The 4,443-nt window shown below is 43.0% G+C and overlaps 1 protein-coding gene across 1 annotated transcript; it reads right to left on the bottom strand.

The window, feature by feature from the left end:
* Positions 1-1,082: 1,082 nt before the first annotated feature.
* On the bottom strand, positions 1,083-3,567 carry LOC100304031 (uncharacterized). The gene is made up of 3 exons (NM_001364710.1): positions 3,288-3,567; positions 2,229-2,294; positions 1,083-1,272 (listed from the first exon to the last, which is right to left on the bottom strand). Exons 1-2 carry the CDS (start codon positions 3,448-3,450, stop codon positions 2,260-2,262), a joined length of 198 nt encoding a protein of 65 aa, NP_001351639.1. The 5' UTR covers positions 3,451-3,567; the 3' UTR covers positions 1,083-1,272; positions 2,229-2,259.
* Positions 3,568-4,443: the final 876 nt, after the last annotated feature.

Raw genomic sequence — 4,443 nt, 5'->3', positions numbered from 1 at the left:
GAGCATTTGAGGATGGTTTTACAACGGTTACGTGATTGTCAGTTGTATGCCAAACTGAGCAAATGTGAGTTCTAGATCAGCGAAGTCCTATTCTTGGGTCATATCATAAACCGAGACAGACTAGTTATGGATCCAAAGAAGGTGGCAGATATTCTGGACTCGAAAGCACCAAGAGATGTCCGTGGGATCAAGAGTTTCATTGGAATGGCCGGATACTATCGGTGTTTTATTGAAGGTTTCTCCAAGATTGCAGACCAATAATAGCCCTACTGGCAAAGAAAGTTGAGTTCAAGTGGACCCCAGAGTGCCAAGAGTCTTTTGAAGCATTGAAGAATAAGTTGACTACAACACCTGTGTTTTTCCTGCCTGATGTTCACAAGCCATTCTCAGTATATTGTGATACTTCGTACACTGATCTGAGATGTGTGCTAATGCAAGAAGGGAGAGTGGTGGCGTACTCGTGTCGGAAGTTGAAGATTCATGAGAGAAATTACCCCACACATGACCTGGAATTGACAGCAGTGGTTCATGCATTGAAGACCTGGAGGCACTATTTATATGGGTTTAGGGTTTACACAGACCACAAGAGTCTTAATTTATATATTCACCCAATTAGAGTTAAACATGAGGCAGCGAAGATGACTGGAGTTGATCAAAGACTATGAGCTGGAGATACATTATCACCAGGTAAACTAATGTGGTAGCATATGCTTTGAGCAGAAAGAGTCAAGTCAACATGATGGTCGCTTGCCCGATGCCATATGAACTAGCAAAGGAATTCGACAGTCTGAGTCTCGGATTTCTGAATAGCACTTAGGGAGTGATAGTTGAGCTGGAATCCACTCTAGAACGAGATACAAGGATGGGTAGAAAAGTGTTGAGAAGATCAATGAGATTCAGCAGCTAATCCTAGACGGAAAAGGTAAAGACTTCCGGGAATACGCAGATGGCGTAGTATGGTTCAAAGATAGGCTATGTGTGTCCGACATCAAATCGATTCGGGAGTTGATTCTTGTCACACCCAGATTTAAGGGGTAAAGCCGAGTGCGTCTCATATGTGCGCCAAAAAAGAACATCACATATAATGACAAAGTGTATAGAGATAAATGTCACAAATATCATTATTACATAGCGGAAGTCTTAAAAAATAAATGAGAATAATAAAGCAAACTAAGCATTATTCATTGGCACCATAAAGCTGACTGGGAGACGCCACCTAGATAAGCTCGTACTCCTCATTATAGGCCTCCTCCTGGACTACCTGCTCTTCACCTATGGGGGGTTATATATCGCAAGGGTGAGCTCACAAAAGATCATAGTTCAACAAGGTGTGGGGAATAATGTGCATGAATTCACCAAAGGTGGGAGCTCATGTGAAGTGTAAGGCTGATCAACAAATAATGGTTAAAGCTAAGCATTGCTTTTAATAAGTTGGTCAAATTTTATTAGCAGTTACTAAATGTAAGTAGATACCAAACCAGAGTAGTAATAGATAAAAATTAATAATAAAACCACAATGCGATGCAAATGACAAATTGAGTTTAATTCCATAAATTAATCATGCGAGAGTCCTAAGCTGCTCATGACTGCGAGCACGACTAGTATACCAGTTTTACACTCTGCAGAGGTTGTACCCTTTACCCACAAGTCATGTCACCCGCTTGCCAAGGGGTCTAGAAGTCCCATTCATCTCTACCGAGGAGACGAGGCAGGGTAACATTACGAGGCCTTTACAAAGTTCCACTAGCTTAAGAAAACCCGCTACAGTTTCTAGGGAGCGCAATGCAGGAATCCCCCGTCCGACCGCCATCGTAGCAAAATCAACCCGAGAACCTCCCTACACTGAGAACTCCCCTACTGCCTTGCCCCTTTCGGGTAAGGTAGTCCTCCACTAGCTTTTCTAATTAGTCAGCCAAGGGCGTCCCATTCCAGCCTTGTGGTGGCACATGTTTCTCAAGTTAAGCTCCATGTTCCAATTAACATAATAGTCTTATCATGAACAAAATAGAACAATAATAATAAATAATGACCATGTGTAATAGTTATCTCAACACCCAAAACCACATATAGCAATAGCCAAGCTACTCAAAAGTTTAGGGGTAAACAAGGTGTAAAGATGACCAAACTAGGGTGACCTATTGGGTCCCATGAAAATTAAGCCTATGCATGACAAAATGATTATAGAGAACATTATTGGAAAAATAAAAGTGGTGAAGGGCACAACTTGCCTTCAATGAGCTCCTGCTCAGCAATTTCCACCTACTGAACACCTGGGTCCTCGGTCACTTGTTCGTCTACTCGAAGCAATACAAACAAACATGGTATAGGAGAAATTAACATCACACCAATCATGAGAATAGAATACATAATAGTAATTTACGCATCGTAATGAGATTGTAGGTTCGAGAATCGCTAAATTTAGAGTTACGGATATCAAGTTATGATTTTTCTGAAGTCTGTATGTGTTTGGTACACGAATAACTAAGTGATACATTTTAATCTAGGTTTCATGCTAAAACAGAGTTAGCAAGTGATAAACAATATTAATACCAAATTAATGCAACTAGAATGGGTTAAAAAGGAGTGGAAATGAATTTTCTATGGATTAAACAAGTTCCTGGAATTAATTTTGTACTAAAAATCAATTTCTGTATCCATTTATTCGGTTTACTTATTCCCTGGGACGACGTCCATAATTACTGGAAAGATTAGTGGTTAAAACACTAAAAACAGGACCTAAAAGTAATACTCCTAAAGCTAAGGCGGACTGTGGGTTGAATCGGTGAAACTACAGGGGCTCTTACACAATTAGGGCGCAGCGAAGGGGTATGGATCAATTTCGGTCGTCCGATCAGAACTGAGCGCTTAGGATTAAACGTTATATAAAGTGAACCGGTATGGAACCAGCGTCGTTTGATCTCAACGCGACGCTCCGGATTAAACCCACGCGTTAAGTAATAGGTAACTCGCCCCGATCGTTAGATCCGATCTCAACGGATGAGGGACGACCACGGCCCGACCTTGATCTAAGACATTCATTACCGCATCAATGCTCTAGATCTAATTGAGTGAACTGGTATGTCATGATCTAATCATGACCGTCCGTGATGGATCCTATGGAGCACGTGATCTCTCTGTTTCCCCCTTCTCTCAGATGTCGCCATGGCGGCACCGACCGCGCTATGGCGGCGATCATGCCAGCGAGTGACCCAGTCGAGCGCAAGCTCCAAATTGAGATACGCAACACGTTGATAAGGACATGGTGAGCACGGGGGAGGTTTGCATACCGAGGGTTACGCAGAGCCGAGTACTGCCTGCGGGAGTCCGAGTACCGCGACGGACCTTGATGCTCCGGCAAACAATTTCTCCGGCGTCCAGAGTCTTCCTCGTTCGAGGAGTCGGGTGTGCGTGATTCTCGCACGACGACAAACCCGTCGAGGCCCCTCCCATTCACTGACTGCTGGCAACACCGGAATTCAAGTGCGACGGACACATCCCTCCTCTCGGCTACCGGCGAACTTCACACCCACACCTGGTTGAACGTGGCACTCGGATGGGTTATGGGAGAGGAAGCACGGGAGTTTGATCCACCTTTGTAGCCGGGACGAGGTGGTCCAAGGGCAGCTAGAATCCTGGGGCGGCGCAACAACTCGACCGCGAAGTCCGCTCGGGAAGAGAACAGGGGACATGAGGGCCCCACGTGTCAGAGAGAGAAAGTGGTTGGTGCGCGCACGCGTGTGGCTACTAGTGGGCCCCACTTGTCAGTTGGCTCACGCGTGCGAATGAAAGGAAGTGGTGGCTGCAGACCAGTAGCCCCCGGTTGTCACAGCGCTGGCGCGAAGAAAAGGAGGGCCGCGCGGGAGTTCATTAGTGGGCTGGCGCAAATCGGCCCAAGCGCAGTTTTCATTTTTTTCTTTTTTTCCTTTTCTGTTTTCTTTTCTTTTTATTTTTAGAGTTCAAATTTTAATTAAAACTTGGTTGTGAACTTGTACTTAGATTAAATGTACAAATTGAACATACCAATAAGGAAGGAATTTATTTATTTATATATTTATTTTGTATTGTGTAGTAATTTTTTTCTCTTTCCCTTTCTATGTTATTTCCAACTTTTAAATTGCAAATTAGGTTAAATCCTAATTTGGACACTAATATATATCCATTAATATTATTACTATTAGTTATAAATGCACAAACAAATAACCTCCAACATGATGCATAGATTATTTTAGGCGTCATTAGTTAATTATTCACTTTAAATATAGTTATTCACATGTTCCAATAAGGGGAGGACAACACATATATGAAGATTACTCTCACTTTTATTATCACCACCAGTTGGGTATTACAATTCTCAAGGAAGCCCACGAAATGGCCTATTTCATACACCCTGACAGCGAGAAAATGTACCAAGACCTGAAGAAAAGATTCTGGTAGTACGGTATG

Source organism: Zea mays, chromosome 7, assembly GCF_902167145.1.
Source record: "Zea mays cultivar B73 chromosome 7, Zm-B73-REFERENCE-NAM-5.0, whole genome shotgun sequence".
Classification (NCBI taxonomy): Eukaryota; Viridiplantae; Streptophyta; class Magnoliopsida; order Poales; family Poaceae; genus Zea; species Zea mays.
This window is presented reverse-complemented; position numbering and strand designations above follow the sequence as displayed.